This window comes from Macaca thibetana, chromosome 10 (genome assembly GCF_024542745.1).
Source record: "Macaca thibetana thibetana isolate TM-01 chromosome 10, ASM2454274v1, whole genome shotgun sequence".
In the NCBI taxonomy this organism is placed as follows: Eukaryota; Metazoa; Chordata; class Mammalia; order Primates; family Cercopithecidae; genus Macaca; species Macaca thibetana.
The window spans coordinates 88,663,233-88,687,494 of NC_065587.1; the positions used below are offsets into that span (position 1 = coordinate 88,663,233).

At 45.1% G+C, this 24,262-nt stretch overlaps 2 protein-coding genes across 11 annotated transcripts in view; both read left to right on the forward strand.

Annotated features, from left to right (window-relative positions):
• The window catches only part of NAA20 (N-alpha-acetyltransferase 20, NatB catalytic subunit), a 710,789-nt gene that overhangs the window by 646,798 nt on the left and 39,729 nt on the right, over positions 1–24,262 (forward strand). The gene's annotated exons all lie outside the window — the stretch shown is intronic.
• The window catches only part of RIN2 (Ras and Rab interactor 2), a 252,085-nt gene that overhangs the window by 221,758 nt on the left and 6,065 nt on the right, over positions 1–24,262 (forward strand). For all 10 annotated transcript variants that reach the window (XM_050805778.1, XM_050805780.1, XM_050805777.1 and 7 more), the window contains 4 exons: positions 1,310–2,443; positions 17,316–17,621; positions 19,433–19,564; positions 23,914–24,077. In XM_050805778.1, the coding sequence (XP_050661735.1) occupies positions 1,310–2,443; positions 17,316–17,621; positions 19,433–19,564; positions 23,914–24,077 (1,736 nt within the window). The remainder of the gene's footprint in view (positions 1–1,309; positions 2,444–17,315; positions 17,622–19,432; positions 19,565–23,913; positions 24,078–24,262) is intronic.

Sequence of the window (24,262 nt, forward strand, 5' to 3'; positions counted from 1 at the left end):
CACGGCTGTTACCTCACAGACAAGGCAGGGCCAGGGCTCCCAAAGGGCTTCACCTCAGTCTTCCCGTGCCCAGCCATTCTGGGCCCATGGGAAAGAAATACACTGCAAAGCATAGCTAGAGATAGAGAATACCTATTCCAGACCAGGCCCAGTGGCTCACGCCTGTAATCCCAGCACTTTGGGAGGCCGAGGCAGGTGGATCACCTGAGGTCAGGAGTTCGAGACCAGCCCAGTCAACATGATGAAACCCCGTCTCTCCTAAAAATACAAAAGTTAGCCAGGCATGGTGATATGCGCCTGCAGTCCTAGCTACTTGGGAGGCTGAGGAAGGAGAATCACTTGAACCTGGGAGGTGGTGGTTGCAGTGAGCCAAGATCGTGCCACTGCACGGGCAACAGAGCCAGACTCCGTCTGCCTGGGCGACAGAACCAGACTCCGTCTCAAGGGGAAAAAAAAAGAATAACCTATCCCAAATGGAAATTATAACAGGCACCACTGATCACAGCACTACCTCCCTCAACTTACATGGAACACTGAGACTCATCTGCAAGAGGAGACACAAGTAGTACGGATCAATAAGCAATCTGCACTACTTTGCAGGGCATTGCATATTTATGAGCATGGTGAGGAGGTTATATAGGATTTGGGAAGGAAGGGCTCCAAACCACAAAGGTAAATGGTTGGGCCTGCACTGCACATTAAGCTTGCTGTGGTTTTTCTGCTGATGGAACCCATGAATGTAGTTTTCCTCCTTTGGTGGTTTTAATGCTGAATGTGTAAAACCCTAGGCAGATTGTGTAACATCCCCCAGGCCCAGCTGCTGGTCCTGCCCATCAAAGGGGAACTTCAAGGCCCGATTCCTTGACTGGCAGCTGCACCGTGGAGGGCATCCCAGGAGAAGTTGTTGGGAAAGGGTGGTGTTGCTTTGTAAGTCGGTTCAGTTTTTGTAAAGCAAGTCAGGAAGCCCCAGTGACCTTTTTTGAGCTTATATTGGAACAATTCCAGTTCCTTTTTTTCTTCCAACTTACCTGTGAAAAGGCAGGGCTGGAATCCTATGTTGGCCAAGCCATTTCTCCAGGGCTTTGAAGTGGCAGGCCCCTGGAGCTTTCCTGTGAGCCCACAGCTGGGCCTGGCAGGCTTTCTGCCCTTTCCAGTACAGGAATGCAGTAAACCCGAGTACAACGCACCCCCCCCCCCACCCCACCCCGCAAGACTCGAGTTGTCATGCAGTGTGCTTTTTTTAATTTGTGAAGGAATGGTCTGAGAGTACCGTATTTACATTCTTGTGTTCACTGATAATGACTTTCAGATTTCTGGAGCTCCCCAGCTGACAGCAAACCCCCGAACCCTCCACCTCCCCATAGGCCTCTGTCCTCCGACGGTGTCAGTCCTGCCTCCCTGCGTCAGCTCTGCCTTATAAATGGAGTGCATTCTATCAAAACCAGGACGCCTTCAGAGCTGGAGTGCAGCCAGACCAACGGGGCCCTGTGCTTTATTAATCCCCTTTTCTTGAAAGTGCACAGCCAGGACCTCAGTGGAGGCCTGAAACGGCCGAGCACAAGGACTCCCAACGCGAATGGCACGGAGCGGACTCGGTCCCCCCCACCCAGGCCCCCGCCACCCGCTATTAATAGTCTCCACACAAGCCCTCGGCTGGCCAGGACTGAAACCCAGACGAGCATGCCAGAAACGGTCAACCATAACAAACATGGGAACGTAGCTCTGCCTGGAACGAAACCAACTCCCATCCCTCCACCCCGGCTGAAGAAGCAGGCTTCTTTTCTGGAAGCAGAGGGCGGCGCAAAGACCTTGAGCGGCGGCCGGCCGGGCCCGGGCCCGGAGCTGGAGCTGGGCACAGCTGGCAGCCCAGGTGGGGCCCCGCCTGAGGCCGCCCCGGGGGATTGCACAAGGGCCCCGCCGCCCAGCTCTGAATCACGGCCCCCGTGCCATGGAGGCCGGCAGCGGCTGAGCGACATGAGCATTTCTACTTCCTCCTCCGACTCGCTGGAGTTCGACCGGAGCATGCCTCTGTTTGGCTACGAGGCGGACACCAACAGCAGCCTGGAGGACTACGAGGGGGAGAGTGACCAGGAGACCATGGCGCCCCCCATCAAGTCCAAAAAGAAAAGGAGCAGCTCCTTCGTGCTGCCCAAGCTCGTCAAGTCCCAGCTGCAGAAGGTGAGCGGGGTGTTCAGCTCCTTCATGACCCCGGAGAAGCGGATGGTCCGCAGGATCGCCGAGCTGTCCCGGGACAAATGCACCTACTTCGGGTGCCTAGTGCAGGACTACGTGAGCTTCCTGCAGGAGAACAAGGAGTGCCACGTGTCCAGCACCGACATGCTGCAGACTATCCGGCAGTTCATGACCCAGGTCAAGAACTATTTGTCTCAGAGCTCGGAGCTGGACCCCCCCATCGAGTCGCTGATCCCTGAAGACCAAATAGGTAAGTCTCCGCTTTTTTAAAATAGAAAATCTATTGTAACTCTGTCCGGGCAGTGCCACCTGTGTTTGTTATTTTTGATGAAGTTTACTCCATCAGAACAACACCCAACTCCACCTTCTCTCCCGGTTTGAATGGAAAAATCAGTTTCTCAAAGTAGGTGCTAACTGCCAGGCTCAAAAATGTTTTTGGAGTGGCAGATTGGGACTGCGGAGTGATTCTATTCAGGGATGGAGTTTGGCCCTCTGTGGGTCCAGCTGCCGCCTGCTGTGGTAACGTGTGTGTGTTACACGGGCTGGGCGTTTCTGGAAGTGTGCTTCTCTGCAGGCTATGCATACATACAAAGGTATTTTTGTTATCTTCTGGGAGGCAGTGGGTATTTTGTTCTGCCTTGGTTGCAAAGGAAACTTTTTATTGAGCTGTATGTAGCGTATGTTCAGAGAGCACAAAACTCAGGTATGCATTGGAATGAGTTTCCACCGCGAACTTACCTGTGGGACAACTACCAACCCCTGGATAAGCAGAACCTGACCAGCGTCTAGCGAGCCTGGGACCCCTGTTCTCCCTCAAGGGAACCATCCTGCTGGCTCCTCATCCCATAGACTTTCTGTAAGCAGCACAGCTTGAGAATAAGCAAAAACTGAAAAAGACAGGTCCGTTTTGTGTACCTTTAAAATAAGGAACATAGTTTGGAGGTCACATGAAAGGTGTTTTCTCCAACGTCAAGGGGAAATACTTTCTTTATAATCTCATTTAAAGGATGAGTTGCTAATAGTTACTTCAGCCAAGGCAGATTTGAATTTGGCAAGCAGTCTTTTTTTCCAGGGTGAGAATGTTGAAGCGTTTTTTGTTTGTTTGTTGTTTTTAGTTTTAGAAGGTTGACTCTTGAAGGTTAATTTCAGAGACTTTATTCACTAGGCAGCAGGCGCATTTGGAGCTACCAAACATTTCCAGGCGGTTCAGAAGCTAAACCCCAATTTTTTCTTTCTGATTGGTTCCATTTGTTGAAAGTAGTAAACAGTGTGTGATAGAGGACTCTCTCTCTCTCTCTCTCTCTCTCTCCCCCCTCCCCCCCTCTCTTTTTTCTCCTTTAAGTGATTTTCAGCAGCTCTTTGATTTTCTCACAAAGGAATCAAAGCCTTGTTTGTTTTCTTGTGGTTTGACTGAGGCCAGGCCTGGTTGATCAGGGCGTGGTTAAAGCTGGGGTGTTGCTGGAGTGAGTGGCTAAAGGAATGTGCCCTTGTGAGGTGCCTTCTAATTGAAAAAGACGTCAAGGAGACGGCAGAATATCCATGCAGGCTGCCTCTTTCCCCATCCCACCAGAGACCCGCTCTCAAGGGAGACCACATCAGACTCAGTATTAACAGAAACCCAACCTGCAGGGGAAGCTTCCTCTTAGGGGCTGGGGTCGGAGGGGGTGCAGCCAGGCAGGCGCTGATGTCAGGGCTGAGCTATGTGGCCATCGGCGCCAACCAGCCCACAGTGCCTGGCCTTCCCTCCCTGCTGATGCTGCAAGCACCAACCCAAGTTAGTCCCGGGAAGCTCTTCAGCCAGCTCCTTTTGTAGTTAAATTTGGATATGGTACTTGCTCTTAGAACTCAAGGACTCACTCATTTTCTCCAAAAACATGCTGAAAATTATATACTTCACTACTCTAGAAGGATGCAGCTTTTAATTTAAAATGATTTATGGAGCTTCGAGTACGAGCCCGGTAGCCTGTCTAATCTATTCCAGTGGATCCTCACCTCACCCCTGTGAACAGGCATCGGCACCCCTTAAGGATTGGAGGAAGGCAAGGAGGGCCGTGCCAGGCCATGCCATTTGTGTGACAGCCACACTGTCTAGTAAACTAGCAGGTGCAGTGTTTGAACTTCCGTCGGATCAGAAGCCCACGTTTGCCGAACTCACTGTTCTGCTGCTGCTGCTTGTGCTTCTACTTTCTCATCAGTAGTTCAGGGGAATTGTAACCGCAAGGCCAAGCCTGTGTTGAGGCAGCTCAGAATAAAGCTCTCTGTTGAGGTACGGGTATGGCCTCCACAAGCATTGCCGTGCTTTTTCTGTGGGTTTGTTTGGTTTGGTTTTTTTAAACTTTTGCACTAAAAGCAGTCAGTTCCTCCTGTTTCTTCACCAGTTCAAGCTTTCACTATACTTTCAAAGCATCATTCTGTTTTGAAAGTATAGTGAAAATGTTGGACTTTTGAAATAAAGAAGGTGAGTGGGAGCAGAGGTCAACCTGAGAAACGCATCACAAGTCCATGTGGAAGAAAAGATGTGACCCTAATTATTAGAAAACCAGTCCCCATAGAGGTGCACTTTACTAGATGAGGCCTCTGACCAGAACATGGACTTAGATAGCCCACTTGTCTAGGTGGGCTTAAAAACTTGTCTATGTCTGCTTTAAAAAAAAAAAAAAAACAACCTATTTCTATCCTCATTTCCTATAGCTTCTGAAGAAGATAGCTCTGAACTAGAAGACAGAATTCTAATTTAAAGCCTAGATTTAGGCAACATCCTGAAGTCAAGAAGGTAGGAGGAGATATTACACTGGTTTAATCCATGTATGTTAGAGCAGTCATTTTTAGGTGAAAATGAACCTATGAATGCATGCACATGTATCCCTTTAGTATGGGGAGATAATACTCATCTGTATTCTTCAGAGGGTGGTTATTCCGTTGCATAGAGAAAAGCTAATGAGAAAAACAAATAGTTCTCACTCACTTACCTTTTGCCCATGTGCTGGTGTCACTATCCCTTGTAGCACTTTCTGGACAAGTGCAAATGATAAACAGTGAATCAATCTCAAAACTGAAAAATTGCCCCTGTAAATGATTATGTCCTCTCTTGGAGAATTTGCATTCTATGTAGACTACCCTTTGGAGCATTTCCAACCAAAAGCCTAGCTATGCAGAGTTTCCTGAATACATGTTCATTGCCTGGCACCAGCTTGGCTCTCCTGGTTGGAGGATGAAGCCAACGCGGGTGAGACACGGGCTTGTTCCCGTGTGCGCCAGCTCTCTATTCATTCCAGGCCACATACTGGGCTTCCCACCCAGAGAGCCATCACCTACTCTCACCCCTCCAGAGTGGTACGTGGAAGAACAAACAAATGCTTTAATAAGAAGAGTGCAGTTTGGGGGCCCTACTTAAAGCCTTGGGATCAACCACTTCATGGACAGTGTACTGCGCTCATTGCTGATGAGTCATGCTATAGGATCTAGATGGGGTGAAATCACTTCCTGCTCCAACATACGCTCCTCACTGGTGGGTGTTCACATCCCACCACTCTTGCTTTAGTCTTTTTCAACCCATGGGGGAAATCCATTCAAAGTTTCGGGTAGAGAAATCTTCATTTTGCAGAACTTGTTGCAATGGTGTGGTTAGTGTTCTCATTTTGGTAAAATGAAGTTTATTTCTGACTTGATGTCAGTCTTGGGAAATCCCTCTGTTTTCAAGGCTTGTGTCAAGAAAAACGAAATTCATCCAACTCCAAAAATGTTAGTAATCTTAAAGTTTCTATTTCATTCAGATACTCTCCACAGACTATCAGCAGTGACACAAAAGAGCCAACTGTTCATATTCCTAAAAGTCAGTAGTGGAAAACAAGACGGTACTGTGTTTATTTAAGTGCTACAAACCAAAATGTATGGTTTCTCCAAAGAGCAATTTAACGATTTGAAGAAAAAGTATCCTTAAAATCAGTTTCCACATATTTCAAAGATCACTTCGATTTATGTATCTGAGTGTTTTTTGTTTGTTAATAGAGAAATGATACGGAAAAGACACCAGAGAGTATAGCACACATAGAAAACAGGATTGAAATGATTCCCGGGGAGTTAAACGATCACAACTACTCTGGTTCAGATCTGGTTTTTTTTTTCAAGTGAGTATTTAAGCTGGCTCTAGCTTCAATATCTAGTGTGCCTTGTTTTGTTTTTAACTTCTCAGGTCACAGTTTGGTTCAAGCCCCTGAGTTATCTGGATTATTTTTTAAGATAAAGAGCTATTCTGGGGCCGGGCGCAGTGGCTCACGCCTGTAATCCCAGCACTTAGGGAGGCCGAGGTAGGTGGATCACCTGAGGTCAGGAGTTTGAGACCAGCCTGGCCAACATGGTGAAACCCAGTCTCTACTAAAAATACAAAAAAATTAGCTGGGCATGGTGGTGGATGCCTGTAATCCCAGCTACTCGGGAGGCTGAGGCAGGAGAATCACTTGAACCCGGGAGGTGGAGGATGCAATAAGCCGAGATCACGCCATTGCACTCCAGCCTGGGCAACAAGAGTGAAACTCCGTCTCAAACAAACAAGCAAACAAACAAAAAAGCTCTTCTGAGAGGTGTAGCCAAGGAGACATGTTAGTGCCAAACAGAGATTAAAACCTTGAATCTTCTGACTTCTGATCTAGTACACGTGACCCTATCGCCTGAGGGAACAAATGTCCTTGTAGAGTTAACAAGAGGCAGAGAAAAAGAAGAAAGATTGTGGTATGCAAAAGGATACCTATATTATTTCCAAAAATTAATTTAAATCGCAAACCACGATAGAAAGCACCTGTTTTTCTCCCGTGGGACATCCTTTGTTGAATAATTTTTACTTTAGGGCACAAAATGGGGTCAATTATGTTACATCAACCAAAACAAGGTTGATACCCCTGGAGTTGTGACTGTCTGCCCCGGAGCCCCTGACTCCATGACAGCCTGCACAAGGGGGCTGTTAGCTCAGTAATTGAGAAAGACTTTGCTCACAAGGTAGGTGGGGGATGGCATCACAAAATAAGTCACACGAAGATGTCTGCTCCAGAGTATCTTCTGACCATACTCGTAGAGTCTTTCTACCTCCCAGGCAGGAAACCTCACCGGGTAAAAGAGGAATTCGTGTAGGAATTGAGGAATGTCACCCAAAGGACACCTAAAAATGCTGCATGAAGTTTGTGGCAGCATCAGGCTCTTTAGGGCACACCTATGTTTTCCCACCCCTCCACTCCAGCCAAAAGGAGGGTTCCCACTGGACGCCTCTGTGAGGCCAGCACTGCATAGATGCAGCCCTCCCTGGTGCTCAGGTCCTACCCACAGCCTTGTCTCACTAGCTCAGTCTCGCAACAGGGCACAAGTGGTGTAGACACAGCCCCCACTCTCTTCTCGCAGACACAGTATCCACTCTGGAGCTTCTCAGTTATTGTCCAGGCCTAGGGGAAGTCATAGCCGCCGCCTCTGTGGAGTCAAAGCGTGCGAATTAAATGCATCCCTGTTTTTAAAAGAGCCAAGTGAGAGCACTGGTAATCGCTCCTCGTGGGCGGCCCTTTATGGTTTACAAAGCACTTTGATGTGTAGAATCCCCTTTAATCCTCCGAATGCCTTGGGAGGCTCCATTTATTGCCCTCACTTCTATAGATGAAGAAACCAAAAGCGTAGCAAGGTCAAGCCAAGATGCAAGCATGACTGACGTGGACCCTTGGCAGGCCTTGTCTATACTTCTGGTGGCGGGGAATTATCGCTGCCTTCCAGTTGGTTTTATGTGGCGGGAAGGTGACCTCAGAGGTGAAGGCACATCACACCAGAGGGTCCTGCTGTCTGCATGACTCATCACTGACATTGTTCTCCCGATCCCCTGGCCAAGGCAGGGTATGCCAGGTTTCTGCCCTGTAAAGTTAAAGATTCCCCTCTTTCCACGCTCTGTTCTTTGGAAGCAAGTCACTTAGCACTGCCCACACTCAAGCGATGGAGTGGAATTAAGCTCCACCTCCCAGAGGTGGGAGGATCTACATAAATTATTTGGAATTCTTCCATAAGGGAGACTGGTCTCTTCTTCCCTGCTTTCATTTTTCCTATCCTTTTACTAAAAGACACTGAAATCAGTCCGATGGAGTCCCTCCATCAAATATCACACAGAAGTAGCCCATACTTTTGTAGACTGGCTTTTCCTGAAGCCCACCAAAATGAGCGGAAACTGAAGTGGATCAAAGCCCCAGTGCTTGTTATCCTTATTGCGGCCCCTTTCCTTGCTGGGCTAATGGGATCTTCCTTAAAATCATACAGTGTCCTTCATTATGTATTATTTATGAGTCGAAGTGTGCATGGCCAACAATACTTAAAACCAATCCAGGTTACAGGACATCCCTGCGGAGTGACGGGGTGCCCCACACCTGCCTGCCCCACACCTGGGCGGTGATTTCATCACTAGAGTTACACACCTGTATTCTGCAGGGTAAAGACATCATTCCATGTCTTCTCCCCAAGGAAGAACTTTCTGTTAAACCTCACACTTTTGGAGTGTGTGCTGCATGAGGGCCTCGTGCTGGGGGCTTCAGCGGACACTAGGGACTGCAGAAACCCAGGCGTGGTTTTCAGAGGGCTTCCCCTCAAAGAGAGAAGACGAACTGACTCTATGTCAGGGCAGAGACAACAAAGAAAGCAGCGTGCTTACGAGGCATCAGATGCATACAAGTGCTCCTGGGGGAGACGCCTCCCAGTCCTCCCAGCAACCACCCTGGGAAACTGTGAATGGCCCCATTTTACAGATGAGGAAGCTGAGGCTGGGAAAGGTCATCTTCTTGGACGGTTAGAAACCAGAAAGCTACCCATTCAAACTCTGCATCTGACCTGAGTGCGTCTGCGACCCCAGGCGGCCTGCCGTTTTTTTGTGTAGTTTGTAACAGAAGATTAGCAAAATGCTGTCATGGCGGCCCCGGTGTCATATTTTCAAGATCCTGCCTTCCACCCTCCTCAGCCACCAGCTCTGCTCACGTAAGATAGAGAAGTTTCTTGACTGAAAGTCAGGGGCTAGTGGTGGCTCAGAGGAAGGGTTCAGGCAGGTCTGAAGCCCTGACTCTGCTGTGGCTGACTTGTGGGTGCTTGGTCATATTTCTTTTTTTTTTTTTTTTTTTTGAGACGGAGTCTCGCTCTGTAGCCCAGGCTGGAGTGCAGTGGCCGGATCTCAGCTCACTGCAAGCTCCGCCTCCCGGGTTCACGCCATTCTCCGGCCTCAGCCTCCCGAGTAGCTGGGACTACAGGCGCCCGCCACCTCGCCCGGCTAGTTTTTTGTATTTCTTAGTAGAGACGGGGTTTCACCGTGTTAGCCAGGATGGTCTCGATCTCCTGACCTCGTGATCCGCCCATCTCGGCCTCCCAAAGTGCTGGGATTACAGGCTTGAGCCACCGCGCCCGGCCATTGGTCATATTTCTTAATATCTTTGTGCCTCAGTTGCTTCACATGTAACATGGTGTTGTAGACGCCATTGTGCTCTGCCCACTGACACTTGCTTACCAGTCTGACGTCCAGCTTCCCGCACCTGTGACATTTTGCATGAGGCTTTCACGAGAGCTGTGGCCCAGAGTGGGCTAGAAAGCCTGGGAAATTGATGCCCATCCACCTCCAGGAGAAGCCTCAACCAGGGTCTGAAGGGAGCATGTGTATCCGTAACCCAGCTGCCTCTCTCTCCTCCAGGGGGAGCAACTCTAAGGCATGTTCAACGCCGCCTCTTGGAGTTCCCCAGCAGGGCTGAGATCCACCTGCCAGTGGTGATAACTGGCTTAATAAAGCAAACTATATTGGCTGCCTTTTCTCCCCAGTCAGTGCTTCCTGGGATCACTTCCCAAATTTAACCACTCACACTCAAATCCATGTCTCAGGATTGGCTTCTGAGAGAACCCAAACTAAGACAAATAGGGATTATGCACCCATTTTAGTCAAAGAATTGTTTAAATACCTGTAAAGTACTTAATAGACATACTGAGCTTTCACTCAGTGTTAGTTCTGATCCTTAATCCAATAATACAGCCAAAGGAGAATATGCTAGCACATAAAAAAAGAAAGCATCAAGCCGTTTTGCCCTTTTTGTACCAAGGGAGGTCCATGTGCCGTCTCCTGACTTGTCAGACTAGAAGTAGCCTGGGTTGCATTTCTTCTCCAACACCTGGGAAAGTCACCTGACTTCCAAGCCTCATGGCCATCTGTAAAATGAATGACAGAATGACAGTAATTCCAGCATCGTATGGCTGAAGTGAGGGTTAATGAGGTAATACATATAATATTAGACTAGGAAGTGCTGAAATAAATGCCCAATAAATGTTAGCAATTATAAACGTTTACATGTCCACAATTTGACTTCCCTACAAGAAAAGGCCCATATCTTGTTATCAAACATTAGCTTCTATTCTACTACTTTACCTTTTTAAAAAAAATCAGAACGCTAGAACTAGAATAAGTTAAGAGGTCATATGATCTAAACTCGTGGATTTTTAAATTTTAAATATGTTTATGTATTTAGGAGGTACACGTGCAGAATTCTAACATGCATATGTAGTGCAGTGATGAAGTCTGGGCTTCTGGTATACCCATCACCTGAATAATGAACATTGTAACCCAATAGGTAATTTTTCAACCCTCACCTCCCTCCCACCCTAACCTCATGTTATATCTTTGTCAAGTAACTTTAGGTTGTAACCTGTACAATTTTTAAATTATGATTGTACTTTAAGTTCTAGGGTACATGTGCACAACATGCAGGTTTTTTACATATGTATACATGTGCCATGTTGGTTTGCTGCACCCATTACCTCGTCATTTGCATTAGGTATTTCTCCTAATGCTATCCCTTCCCCATCCCCCCACCCAACGGCAGGCCCTGGTGAAGCTGGAAACCATCGTTCTGAGCACACTGTCACAAGGACAGAAAACCAAACCCCCATGTTCTCACTCATAGGTGGGAATTGAACAGTGAGAACACTTGGACACAGAGCGGGGGACATCACACACCTGTACATTTTTAATGCAATCATGTGTTGTTTAACGATAGGGATACATCTGAGAAGTGCACTGTTAGAGAATATTGTTGTTGTGGGAACATCATAGAGTACTTACACAAAGCTAGGTGGCATAGCCTACTACACACCTAGACTGTATGGTGCAGTCTACTGCTCCTAGGCTAGAAACCTGGACAGCTTGTGACTATACTGAATAGTGTAGACAACTGTGACACAATGCTAAGTATCTCTATATCGAAATATGTCTAAACACAGGAAAGGAACGGTAAAAATACGGTATCAGAATCTTATGGGGCCAGGCGCGGTGGCTCATGCCTGTAATCCCAGCACTTCGGGAGGCTGAGGCAGGTGGATCACCTGAGGTCAGGAGTTCAAGACCAGCCTGGCCACCATGGTGAAACCCCATCTCTACTAAAAATACAAAAGTCAGCCGGGTGTGGTGGTGCATACCTGTAATCCCAGCTACTCAGGAGGCTGAGGCAGGAGAATCACTTAAACCTGGGAGACAGAGGTTGCAGTGAGCCAAAATTGTGCCACTGCACTCCAGCCTGGGTGACAGAGCAAGACTCTGTCTCAAAACATAAATAAATAAATAAATAAATACGAATCTTACGGGACCACCCTGGCATATATGGTTCATCTTTGACCAAAACACATCATTATGAAGCATGTGATTATATTACGTGGTTTAGACTCTGGGTGTGGTTAGATTCCCTGGAGAATAGTGATTTTTACTTTGTATTGTTTTAACAATCAGCAACTCAGTTAGGTTCAGACTGCTGGCTCTGTCTTGCCTTCCGTGGACAAGGATTCTGATGGCCGTCCAGACAGTGGCAGTGAGAGGGGAAGGGACTTGGCCTCTTCATGGCTCCCAGGGCTCTTTCTAACACAAGCAATTTCTCCAGTCTTCAGCTTTGCCTCTCAGAGTCTCACTGCCTTCTGGCCAGCATCGGAAATGCAGAAAGTGCACAAACAAAGCCACTGCATTGCTGGTGTTGTGATGTTTCTTTGTCTGTCTCCAGCCTCTGGAATCCATGCTATAGGTGATCAGCATGAAGGACAGGGTCAAGGTTTCTGTCTCTCATCCTTAATGGAGGAGTGAATCAATTCTTGGAGAAGTAATATGAATGAATCACTTCTTGTCTAGAGGCCAACACATTGAATACTTCCTATAAATTATTACAGTAAGTGACATTTAGTCAGGAAAAGCCAGCAATTGCTATGGTCTCTACCACTTTCCTCTTATGAATTATTTTGGGGCCAGTTGATATAATCTTGATAAATATTTTCAGAGAACTTGTTTCCAGTTTCGGTCATTTAGAAACATTTCGTTTCTAAAATTCAATATGTTGTGGTTTGAACGATTTTTTACTGTTTGGTTGTTATTAGAAAAATAGAAAAGAAATGAGTGAGGTTAGGCATGGTGTCTCATGCCTGTAATCCCAGTGCTTTGGGAGGCTGATGTGGGAGGATCCCTTGAGACCAGGAGTTCAAGACCAACCTGGACAACATAGTGAGACCCCCACCATCTCAACAACAGCAACAACAAAAAGACAGTAATGAGCTTCAAAAGCATATACTCACCTTATTCATCTGTAACGGTTTCAGGTGTTTGTTTTGCATGCGTGCTTGTGGATGAATACAGTTGACATTACTCCAAGAACTCAGGAAACATTTTGTGGGTTCAAGTCCTGGCTCCCGCTCTTGATAGCTCCTTGACAAAGATGTCCGTGGGTTTCGGTTTCCTCATCTGTGAAATGAAAACATAGTATTCCTCCCCCTCCCTGGATGGGGTTTGTTTGAGGATTTGAAGATCCAGTGCAAGTAAAGTGGCTAGAATAGTGTCATTGTTCTGAGAGTTTAAAAGATTTTTTTTTGTTTTCCAGGAATTAACAGTTAATGCAAACAGAGATCACAGAAAACAATGGAGAGTAGTAATTTATGAGAAATGTGACCAATTTGCTTTTTCCTCGTTTGTCTGAGGTGGTTCATGATATGAAAGATCGTCTGTTCTTGGGTTCCTCAAATCCTTTTTCCTTCTTGCTTTATGAGCAGAACCTTGCTTTCCCTACTGGAGAGAGCCAGTTGGGTCTTGGGTCCCTCTTTTCATTTAGGCTCTTGTCCCCTACTCTTTATGTTTATTAAGGATTTGGGGAGGGTGGGGAGGAGGAATGGGGTAAACCTCTGAAAAAAACATGCAGGGACCAGTTTCCTTATTTTTAAATTATGATCTTAAAGAAAAATGTACTAAAATCTACCACTAGCAATTACTTTTTCATTTTATTTTCAGACAATGGGCTACCCCCTTGGCAGTTGGTCCTAGGTTTCAACCCTCCTAAGAGATTTCCACAGCCCCTTTTATACCTAAGGGTGGAATTCCTCTCGAAGGCCAGCACCCCTGCCTGGCAGCAAGGATGAGTTGCACAAGGGAGCCTGTCCAACTTGCTAGTAACGATCTTTCTGCTGTCATCGTTCCCCAGGTGCAGCTGGGAGCCTTTTGGGGGTGATGTGTACTAACACTCTGGCCCAGAGGTGACCGGGCTCGCTCTGATGATAAAAGTTGCCCTTGGGGTTGAAGGTGAAAATCTCATCCAGGTCTTCAGTTGTTTTCTATTTCTCTGATTCATATACATTTATTGAGGTTTAACTTACATCCATAAAGTGTGTAAATCTTAAGTGCTCGGCTCAACAGAATTTTACACACATGCACACCCATGTAGACACAACCCAGATCCAGATACAGAACATCTCCAATCCCTGGTGTCCTGTCCCAGCCCAGATCCTCCCCAAGGGGGGGACTGCCGTGGTGACTTCTGTCCCACAGGTTAGTTTCGCCTGCTTTTGAAAATTCATAGAAATGAAATGCTGTAGGAGATACTCTTGTGTCTGGGTTCTTTCACACAGCATCGTGTCCGTGAGATTCATCCATGTTGTTCTGGAGCAGTAATGTGAGCTTTTTCATTGAATAAATACATTCCATTGTCTGAATTTCATTGTAGTGTTCCATTGAATGAATATATCCAATGTATTCATTTCTGTCCAAATGGGCCTTTGGGTTATTTCCAACTTGGGGCTATTATAAATAACATTACTGTGGACATTCATGTACATTTCTAATTAATGATTGACATGGCCTTTGTCCTCCCGTGGTGACCCTATTTTAACCAAGTAGTGGTCACTTACAACCATGAATGTAGCTTTCAGAATGTTTGGATGAGAGGAATAAACTGGCAAGTATTTATAAAGTGACTTGAACTTTACAATTAAAAGATTATTTACTTTGAAGAGCTGTATAAATGGTTATTTAAAATGGTTGTGTGGCTTCTATCAAGCCATAAGTCATCTCTGAGCCTCAGTTTCTCTATCTGTTAAATGGACATAATATTAGTACTGTGCAAAAATAATAAAATTGTTGCAAGGATTGGATGATGATAGTGAAGTAAAGCACTTAGATGGAGCCTGGCCCATCTGAGCACTAAATATTAATTGCTGTTATTAATTTTTTATCTTAAAGATGATATAAGGTAAAGTCAAAGATGCTATAAAGTTGTACGAGCTTATTGACACAAAGCAACCAATGTAAACCAAGTAATTTGTTTTAATGCCAGATGTGAATAAGCTGTTCTGCTTTTGTTCCTACTTTATAACCTCCTTGGCATCAACCTTGATTTCTATAGTTACATAAACCTTTGTATTTAAACAAGGAGATCTCCTGGATAAGATGGAGGAGGAGAAAAAAAAACAACAACAACTTGGGCAGGGGAATCTGATGATTGTGGGGTCAGCGTTAACTTTTGGCCTCAGTTTTAACCTTGAGGGATTGTTTTCATTGAAAATTAGATTTCTATTTGTCCCTGGCCATTCTAATAATGGGTAATCATTTGAACTCAGTATGATCTGATCCAGTGTCAGGAATTCCAAAGGCCAGAGAGACAACTCAACTATTTCTTTTTCTTTCTCTTTTTTCTTCTGAGACAGAGTCTCGTTCTGTCACTCAGGCTGGAGTGCAGTGGTAGGATCTAGGCTCACTGTAACATTTGCCTCCAGTGTTCAAGAGATTCTCATGCCTCAGCCTCCGGAGTAGTTGGGATTACAGGCGTGCACTACCACACCAAGCTAATTTTTTGTATTTTTGGTAGAGATGGGGTTTCGCTATGTTGGCCAGGCTGGTCTTGAACCCCTGGCCTCAAGTGATCTGCCCACCCCAGCCTCCCGAAGTGCTGGAATTACAGGCATGATTCGCCATGCCCGGCCTAACTTAACTATTTCTAATCTCATATGCAAGTGGATCCATTGGCTTCCCAAATGGAATCAAATTAAGGAGTCATGATTTTATGTGTAGATGCTGCAGTAGAACCCAGGGGGCTTAGATGAGAATGTGCAAACATGTGAGATCAAAAAGCTGCTATTGACAAAGCAGAGGAGTTATTGTTATATAAATAGTCTTCAGCCCACATCTCTGGATTTATGGTACTGGTCATTTTGGTATTAGCCAAGAAAGCTACTCCACTGGGCAACCATTCAAAGAAGGAGGGAAGAATAACACCTCCCACACCCAAAGGTGTTTCCTAACTCAGAACAGAAACACATTTCATACATTTTTAACTTTTAATTTTGAAATCATCTCAGACTTCCAGGAAAGTTGCAAAAATAGCATAAAGAAATATCTACCCTTCACTCAGATTTCCAAATGTTAGCACTTTGCCACATCTGCCTCATTCTTCTTTCTCTCTGTTCACACACACACATACAGGCACACATATACGCACGTACACATACGTGCACACAAATACATGCACACACTGTCTCTCTCATTTTTTCTGAACCATTTAAGTTGCAGACATTGTATCCCTTTATCCCTAAATACTTCAATGCATATTTCCTAAAAACAAGGCTATTCCTGTTTAATAACTACAGTGTAATTATCAGACCTAGAAAATTAACACTGATGCCTTGTTAGCACTATAACCTAGTCTGCAGGCTGTATTCAATGCCCTACTAATGTCCTTTACAGCAAATGAAGAATTTTTTAGTCCAGAATCTGATCCAAGATCACATATTATATTTAGGTGGATCTGCTTCCTCAGAAAATATCTTTTTTTTTTTTTTAGATGGAGTATCACTCTGTCGCCCAGGTTGGAGTGCAGTGGCACAATCTTGGCTCCTCCTCCTCTTGGGTTCAAACAATTCTCCTGCCTCAACCTCCCCAGTAGCTGGGACTACAGGCGTGCACCACCACGCCCAGCTAATTTTTTTGTATTTTTAGTAGAGATGGGGTTTCACCATGTCGATCAGGCTGGTCTCCAACTCCTGACCTCAAATGATCTGCCTGCCTCAGCCTCCCAAATTGCTGGGATTACGGATGTGAGCCACCGCGCCAGGCCCTCCTCAGAAAGTATTCTAAGAGATGTTGAACCCTCATTATTAGAAAATCCTTCCTTTAAGATAACATCTTTGCTCTCCTGTTAACTGGATGACCAGTTGAAGGACTAGGTCAAAAGAATGTCTTCTAGCATATTTGCCTGTACTTATAGGGATAGGGCATGAAAGTAATTAAAACAAGTATATTTCATTGTATTGGTTATATGCAAGTTATACATCATTGGGGAAGATTAGGTCTTCCCGGCTTTTCTTTTTTTTTTTTTTTGAGACGGAGTCTCACGCTGTTGCCCAGGCTGGAGTGCAGTGGCGCGATCTCAGCTCACTGCAAGCTCCGCCTCCCGGGTTCCCGCCATTCTCCTGCCTCAGCCTCCTGAGTAGCTGGGACTACAGGCGCCCGCCACCGCGCCCGGCTAATTTTTTGTATTTTTAGTAGAGACGGGGTTTCACAGTGGTCTCGATCTCCTGACTTTGTGATCCGCCTGCCTCGGCCTCCCAAAGTGCTGGGATTACAGGCTTGAGCCACCGCGCCCGGCCTTCCCGGCTTTTCAGAAAAAAAAATGTTAACCTGTGAGTCATGGTGCTGCTTGGTGTTGTCTGTTGGTTGGATGTTAAGGTGTACAACTTGTGTGCCTGCAGTGAATGCATAGAGTTGCAGACGTCCATTATAAGAAAGCAGATGTTGCATTTCTTCTTTCTTCAGACAATGGTCATAGTAGCTACACTTTCTTTGGCAGATGTGGTGCTGGAAAAAGCCATGCACAAGTGCATCTTGAAGCCTCTCAAGGGGCACGTGGAGGCCATGCTGAAGGACTTTCACATGGCCGACGGCTCATGGAAGCAACTCAAGGAGAACCTGCAGCTTGTGCGGCAGAGGAATCCGCAGGAGCTGGGGGTCTTTGCCCCGACCCCTGATTTTGTGGATGTGGAGAAAATCAAAGTCAAGTTTATGACCATGCAGAAGATGTATTCACCAGAAAAGAAGGTCATGCTGCTGCTGCGGGTCTGCAAGCTCATTTACACGGTCATGGAGAACAACTCAGGTGAGGCCGCTGGAAGCCCAGGCTCCATGCCGCTTCCCTCCCGGGCCAGAGACAGGCCTGTCTCCTGTCAGGCTTTCTGATTCCCAATTTCTCCTCCCTTTGGTCTCTTGATTTCACCAAGTGCCTTACAAAACTACAAGTGATTCTCTGATATCTGGCGAATTAGCCACATGCAACGGATTAAAATGTAACCAGATGAGGGCAACAAGATTTTTGTACCTGGCTGATTTAAGTAAAGATTTAGTTCAGAGTATGGTTACAAATTCAGTCTCTGGAGTCTGAGTTCAAATCTTCCCTCCAAGAAGAAGAAAATTAACTGAGGGACTTTGGTCCCCTTAATCAACCTTGCACGCTGTAGTTTTCTGCGTCTTTAGCTGGATGTCACCCTTTCTTTCATAAGGTGGGGATCAGCTGAGACAGCTCACACATAGCCCCAAGTGCAATGGAAATATCAGCGAGTATCATTACAACATTTTGGCCAATGAGGGTTTGTGTCAATGACCGATAGTATGTGAAAGGAACTCGGAGCATTCAGTCATAATGAGGCCTCATTAGAGCCATTTCATTGGCTAGCCCTTCTTTGCTACAAGCCGAATCAATATAATTGAAATTCACCAAAGAGTTACAAACTTGGAAAGCCAGCCCTCGGATTTAGCCTTGCTGCTTCCTGTAGATGGAGGGGTAACCATGAATCATGGATAGTGATGGAGCCTTGCATTGTCCCAGGTCTTCAGTAAGCTTATTGTAATTCCGAGGACGATTACAAACTTTTCTTCTGAGTGAAATTGCTTAATGAAGAAGCAGCAGAGAGAAAACACAGGCTCTATTAACCATTGCTTGAGTAGACAGGAATGTGTGTGCACTTTGGGAATTGTTGAGTGAAGAGCTCCTGGGCCTGGTAATGATAGCATGTGAACATCACCTCCTAAGTTTGCGAGCATATTTCACATGTAGGAAACATATTTTCTATAGTTCACAGTCATTTATAAAAATTCACCAAATAATAATCTGCACGGGATTTTGCTTTTCTGAAGCACAGTTTCTCAACACACACACTAAAGACTTGATGTAGACAGAATAATTCTTCTAATCTTCTAATCAGGGGCTGTCCTGCTTCCTGTAGAAAGTTTAGCAGCATCCCAGATGTCATCTGCATCCCCACCCTCCAGTTATGTCAATGAAAAATGTCTTCAGACAGTGCCAGATATCCCCTGGAGGACAAAACCATCTCCAGTTGAGAACCACTGATGTAAAGAAAACTAGAAGTAAAGACTAACACTTTTTGCCATATATTTCTATTGATTAATGTGTATATTCAACATATACCGAATTAACTGTGTGCTCACATTAAATACAGAGCAAAGTTGGCTTATTCCTGGTTTGAGTTTGGCCTTGTCATTATGTTCGTGAATAATGTGCACAGCAAGAAACAGGAAATAAGACACAAAGAATTAGCATAAGTAAATATTTTGTGTTTTACAATATTATTTATTGTTTGCTGAAAATTAAAATATTTTAACGAGCATTCTGTTCTATCATATAATTTTATACAAATTATAAAATGGGGAAAAAATCTGTAATGTGTTCATTGGTTCATAGACATTCATTCTGAAACTGTAAGGGCTGGTCTCTAACATTAGCAGCTGGGAGGGTCACAGGCTACATAGGATTCCAGAAACACCCACCTCTGTTTATAAATAGCACAGTCCCCCAGAATGACTCCTTGCTGTCTAATAAAAGCAGCAAGTAGGATGTGAAAGAAAGAAAAGTTGGTAAAAACATTCCATCTCGTTCTTTCTTCCTACTCTCAGGGAGGATGTATGGCGCTGATGACTTCTTGCCAGTCCTGACCTATGTCATAGCCCAGTGTGACATGCTTGAATTGGACACTGAAATCGAGTACATGATGGAGCTCCTAGACCCATCGCTGTTACATGGAGAAGGTAACTGCTTTTGAGAAAAGTTGAAGGAACTGGGTGCTATTTTTTTCATTTTTTTAAAATTGAGATGAAATTCATGTAATATAACATTAATCATTTTACAGTGAATAATTCAGTGGCATTTGGTATATTCACAATGTCATGCATTCTCCACCTTTATTTAGCATCAAACTATTTTCCTCACCCTAAAATAAAATTCTGCACCCATTAAGCAGTTACTTGGGTGCTTTTTTTGACATCTTAAGTGTTAACTGAATTTTTTTTTAATTTAAAAGAGTGTACTAAGCTTTTTCTGATTGCAAAGGTAATACATACTCATGGTAGAAAATTTGGAAAAGCCAGGAAAAACACAAAGAAAAAATATAACCCCATCTTAACTATGCTTCACTAAGATTGCTTAATGGCAATAAAAAAACTACGTTCAGTAGAATAAATGCCATTTTTTTTTTTTTGAAGAAATGGTTTCTTTGACTCCAAGAGAAAATTATAAACTTTTGTTGAGGATATTTCCATTGCCAGAAAAATAACCTGCTCTTATATTAGTGAAATGGGTAAAAGCTTGGCTTTGTTTTTATTTTTTAAAATTTCACTTTTAAGGTAAAAACAGTATTAAATTTTTTCCAGTTTTTTTTTTTTAAAGTATCTTTTCATTTTTATAATAAAAACACAGGGATGTGGAATCCGTGCAGTTTGCTCTCAATTTACCTTGGCAGTCGGGTTCCTTCTTCTTATGTCTGCCTAACCCCAACATGTCTTAGCAGAAATTCCTTCTCCTTACACATAGCTTAGGTATTTTACCATGGAAATGATTAGGATGTTTGGCACACTAGTGCACAGCCTTGAAAAGCAGACATAACTGGGACTCTGTGTGAGCTTATCTTTTTAAAGGAGAACAAATCAGGGCCTGCGCACTGTGAATCCTCTTAATCCATTTTAATATATCCAGATAAAAACCCAGACAAGCCCTAGGGGGGGATTGTTATGGGGTTTTGTTGTTGTTGTTGTTGTTGTTGTTGTTGTTTTCCGATGAGTTTCAGTCTGGGCTTGAGTGGAAAGGTCCATCTCTGACAGGATTCCCTAAGGAATGAGTCATCCCAGCATTTTCCCTGGAGGGAATGAAGTGCATTTTTACCACCCCAGAATGTGCCCCTTAGTCTCTTCAGTCCTACTTTTTCTGTCGGAGAGACCGCCCTCCCTGGAGCCCAATTATGCCCTTCCCACGTGGTCATGGGTAGTGCTGACTCAGAATGTGGGATGAATCGCTCTCCTCCTGTTCCCCATCCCAGGCAGGTATGAATGGGCCTCTTTCATTCTTTCACCCTTTAGCCTCTTCTGTCCCCTCATTAATATTCCTAACCATGGAACCAGACACTCCCTGATGAGCCTCTGAGGCCCTCCCTGGAGCTTTTCTTGCCTGCTCTGCCCTGGGATTAGACAGGACAAGGCCAAACATGTGGTTTTGCCCAGGGATCAAGAGAAGCATGTTAGTCTACATGGCATGCTTTCCTTCCTTCCACTGTAATGTTTGTTATTAATACAGTTTGGGGTTGGGTTGTTCTTTTTCAAGCTTCAATCATGTTTAATTCTAGTAATAAGTATGTAGAGCTCTTAGGGCTTTGGGGAAAAAGACATGCCGGTTTCACTTAGAAAGTCAATTCTGTTACTGACAATGTGCACTCAGGACAAACATTTGCTTGTATCTTGTGGCCCAAGGATAGAGACAGCTACTTCCTGCCCCTTTCCCAGATTGGCCCAGGGCAAGGCCCTGTGTTGATGACTAATGGACAGGTGGCTGTCATCTCCTCCACGAATCCCACAAGAAAGACAAGGGCACAACTAGTAAGGACACAAAGCGGCTGGTGAGCTCGCACTTAAATAGAGCCTGCTTCCACTTAACCGTGTCTGGGGCTTCTTGGCTGCCTTCCTTGGGAGAGCAGGCAGCCTAGTCGGGTTGGCTGTGATCACAGACCAGGCCTACGTAGCATCGAACTGAAGCCATGCAGCCTGGGAGGAAGAGGCTACTGAGCAGTGGCAAAAATACAGATTGGACTTTTCCGTGCCTGCCCAAAGTCCTCTTTGGTTTGCGGGGTAGCAGCCACGTCTGTTTTCTGCTGTTTAAGCAGGTATTCTCATTTACCAAAAAGGCGTCATAGAATCCCTTAGAATTGCACAGCTCTTGTGGTAGGGTTATAGTTTTGCTGAAATTTAAAACCTTCTCTAATTGCATCCACATGTTTCAAAGTGTGGTCAATTCTGTGCTTCCAGCATTTGAGTTTTCTCCTTAGTGTCCTGAACAGATGAGAGCTAGGGAGTCTAAAATTTGAAGTCCAAAGGAGCCCCCCACCACCCCCACAAAGATTGTAACAGTTCTCCAAGTCCTTGCTCAAATCCTGACCCTCCATACAGCCTTTCCCGAATACTTATATTCATACTGATTTCTCCTGAAATTCTTCATGTAGCATCTGTATTCTGGATTACTGAGTTTCACACACAGTCACCTGCTGATTTGTTTGTGGGGCAAATATTTGGTAAAGATCAACAATTCAAAACTCTTAACTAGGGTGATTATACTGTAGGTGGCAAGGTCTGAAAAACCTTTCAGATCACTCTATACACAGAAAGCTTGACATGTGATCAAGGGAAAGCGCATGGCTCAGGGTGACCCAGATTATACTGGAGGAAAAAATAACCTCAAGTCTTTATCTGCAACTTGAAAACAAGAAGGGTGTTTTTCTTTCTCGAGTTCATGTCCAGCACAAGTTTGCAGGGCGTGCGGCTCCTGATCCACATGGAAGGGGACAGTTGCCATCTTGCATATTGCCACTTATTGACCAGAGAGAGGCTTCCGCAGGGTCTCACATGAACAGTTAAATACTTTGGCCCTAAAGGTGACACTTCTGCACAAAACTCATTTCACCAAACTAACTTCTGGTCCCTGCAGGCATAAATTACCAGTGTCTTTTTAAAAAAAAAACAAAAAACACACATTCATAAACTTCTGGAGAGTGAGGACTCAGATTCTATTTCTTACAAACCTACTTTCTCCTCTGTAGCTGTGGCTCGCAGTAGAGATTCAGTGGGTATTTTGACAAAGAATGTCTCTACATCTAAAATGTGCTGTGCCCAGTTAGGGGATTTTTAATAAACATTCGGGGCGACCCCTAGTGGCTCTTCAGCGCAGGGACCGTAAGTTCCTCCCCAGACACCTAATCATGTGTTACAACAAAAACTATGAAGGAATACATACGCATCTTACAGGGTCGTCAGCCCTTTTACACTCCTCAGGAACATAAGAGATCATTCCTAAATGCACCATCACAGGAGCATCACTTTCCTGTAAATTATTTTATCCTAAGTGCCAGATGTCACGTTAGTCCCAAAGGAAGGGGTAAGAAAGGGAATCAGGAGAAATTATTTTTGAAGTACCCACATTTTTGCGAACAGTTCTTTCAAAGTGAATAGTATACTTAATTTAGAAAATATTCATTTCGTTGTTTTTTTTTTTTTTTTTTTACTTTTTTTAAAAACCAGATTCTTGTTTATCAGAGATAGAAAATATCAACTACTAAAAGAAAAAGCCAAAAGCAAGTGTTACCATGAGTCTGGACTGATGGAGGGGATTCTGGTTTTGGATTGTCTCACAAGCCTGACTTTCCCCCAACCACCCCGTCAGGCCTTAATACCCCAACTATTTCTAGCAAACGTTTTTCACAATTGCACTTTAATAATTTTGGCCAGGCATGGTGGCTCATGTAATCTCAGCACTTTGAGAGGTCGGGATGGGTGGATCAGTTGAGGCCAGGGTTCGACACCAGCCTGGCCAAAATAGTGAAACCCCATCTCTACTAAAAATACAGAGATTAGCCAAGTATGGTGGCGCCTGCCTTTAATCCCAGCCATTCAGGAGGCTGAGGTGGGAGGGTTGCTTGAACCTGGGAGGCGGAGTTTGCAGTGAGCTGAGCTTGTGCCACTGCACTCCAGCCTAGGTGACAAAGCGAGATTCCATCTCAAAAACAACAACAACAAAAACACTTTAGAGGCTTGGTCAGTCTCACGCACTAGAATGGAAATCCCATCAGTGGAAACAGGAACCTTGTCAGCCTGGCTTGTCCGTGCTCCCCCGGCCCCTCCCAGGCCTGGGTCACTCCATAAATCTCTGCGGGATGGCTGTGTGAAGGGATGGATGGAGGAGTGAGTGCCATGCTCTTGGATGTGGGCCTCTGTGATCCTACAGGAAATGCATGTTGAAGAAATACTAAAAATGCAAAACATGCCCTCTAACGCTGGCATCCCATTATCACCTGTGAGCGGAGGTTGGCACTGGGAGGACCCACTCTTTCTGCTCTTTTCAGGAGGCTATTACTTGACAAGCGCATACGGAGCACTTTCTCTGATAAAGAATTTCCAAGAAGAACAAGCAGCGCGACTGCTCAGCTCAGAAACCAGAGACACCCTGAGGCAGTGGCACAAACGGAGAACCACCAACCGGACCATCCCCTCTGTGGACGACTTCCAGGTGTGCAGCTGGCCCCCGCTTTGCTTCCTTCGTCCTCCAGGAATGCAGAGCTGGCTCACCCAGCACATCCCAGCTCAGAGGTCCCCACTGTGTTGAATTATTTGGCAGGAAAGGGAGATCTCAAACCACCCTCTGGCCTTGTTACATTGCTCTGTTTTCTTTACATTTATATATGCATGGGATAT